Source organism: Dromiciops gliroides, chromosome 1 (assembly GCF_019393635.1).
Source record: "Dromiciops gliroides isolate mDroGli1 chromosome 1, mDroGli1.pri, whole genome shotgun sequence".
In the NCBI taxonomy this organism is placed as follows: domain Eukaryota; kingdom Metazoa; phylum Chordata; class Mammalia; order Microbiotheria; family Microbiotheriidae; genus Dromiciops; species Dromiciops gliroides.
The window spans coordinates 264880492-264882288 of NC_057861.1; the positions used below are offsets into that span (position 1 = coordinate 264880492).

Consider the following 1797-nt stretch of genomic DNA (forward strand, 5'->3'; position numbering starts at 1 on the left):
GTTGGCTGCTGAATGTCTGCGACTGGGTTCTATTTCATAAAAGCAAATTTTGTCAGCTTCACAAGTTGTAAGTTTGTATGTGTGCAATCCTAAAGAGCTTTGAAACTAAAGCAGCAGCAGAAAGCCAGTTCAAAATGACAATGCTCAGAGGTTAGTTTCTAATTAGAAGTAGGTTTTAATTACAGAACTTGGAACTCTGTGCTCAGTTTCATTTAAATGAGACCCACAAAAGTTCACATCACTTTATTTTCTAAAAAAATCTCTCTTGCAATCAAGAAATACATAAAAAAACAAAAACAAAAACATTTCCAATCCCACATGGAAGTGACGAGAAAGAGAAAACACAGAAATAAGCAGACACATAGAAAAGCTTTTTGTTGACTTAACTTTTAGAGTTTAAGTCTGCCAAGTTAGCATGCAAGGAATTAAGATCACCCAGGAGTAGGTCTGAGCTAGGTCTGACCAACGTGTCAGCGGTCCAACAGCATCGAATAATGTGTTCCAGTCTTTGGCCAGGTATGGAGTCAATGAAGACAGAGGATGTGAGTGGTGGCCGGAGGTTATAAGCCACCACCGCATACAGTATGTAGTGGTGGTCACCCGAATAAGGCATTTCCTTTGTGACCATTTGCCAGAGCGTGATGGCAAAGGAATAGATGTCTGCTTTGCCAGTCACTGTCTCTCCTTTGAGGATCTCTGGGGCCCGATGTGTATATGTACCGCCCAGGTTGCAACGGTGGGCACTCAAACCCAGCAGGTCTTCTAGCCTCTGGGAACACCCAAAGTCCCCAATTTTGCAGACCTCTTGCTCCCCGATCAAGATGTTGGCCGGCTTGAGATCCAAGTGGACGATGCCTTGAGAATGGAGGAAAAGCAGGCCATTGACCACGTCGAGGGAATACTGGAGGCATCTCCCCAGGTCTAAGGGTCCCTCGACTCCTGGCTCCTCCTCGTCGTTGTCGGGTGAGGAGCTCGTCCCATAGATGACGTTGTGCAGAGTAGTGTGGCCACCATACTCCATGATGATGGTCCCCAGACTGTTGTAACCCGCAGGAGTGCAAGTGCTGGCGGCCACGACCCGCACCACATTTTTATGGCACAGCTTGGCGACGTTGAGCTCGGCCCAGAAGCTCTGTCGGGAAGCTAGCCGGTTCTTGCTGCACTTCTTCACTTGCTTTATCGCGACGGTAAGCCCTCGGTAGGTGCCCTTATAGACGGAGCCAAAACCCCCGGTCCCCAGCTTCTTCAGGAAGCATATCTGCTCCCAGTCAATGGAGCACCAGGCCAGCCTCTGGGGCAGCCGCCGGGCCCTTGGGGAGGGAGTCCCCTCTAAAAAGAGCTTCCCCCGCTTCCCCGGGAGCTCCAGGGGACTGCTGCAGGGCCGCAAGTCCACCGAGGGTGAAAACTCTCTGGGAAAGAAACGGGTCAGAGGAACAGGTGAAGGCATCAGGCACCTTAAGGTGGGGAGCAGCTGCTCTCGGATGGCGAAAAATAGGAAAAAAGGCCAAATGAGGCACAGAAAGTGACCACTCATCCTGCCCTGTCACGGCCTCCTCTTTAATTCTCTTCCTTCATTTTCCCTCTCCCGCCCTCCAACCCAAGCCCCAACAAATAAGCTACATCTGTTGCTGATGGAATTTTTTTTTCAGACGAAAAAGAAAAGTCTCCGAATGAAGGCAAAAACAATCACTTTCAGATTAAAGTGTTTATCTCAATCATATAACCCAAGTTCTTTTATTTAAAAAAAAAGTCCTAAGAAGAGTTCACAACATAAACAACGGGCATATGCCCTGAAGC

The 1797-nt window shown here is 48.4% G+C and overlaps 1 protein-coding gene across 1 annotated transcript; it reads right to left on the reverse strand.

The window, feature by feature from the left end:
• Positions 1 to 382: 382 nt before the first annotated feature.
• On the reverse strand, positions 383 to 1447 carry MOS (MOS proto-oncogene, serine/threonine kinase). Its single transcript, XM_043976820.1, has one exon. The coding sequence runs from the start codon at positions 1445 to 1447 to the stop codon at positions 383 to 385; it is 1065 nt and encodes a 354-aa protein (XP_043832755.1).
• Between the last annotated feature and the right edge of the window lie 350 nt (positions 1448 to 1797).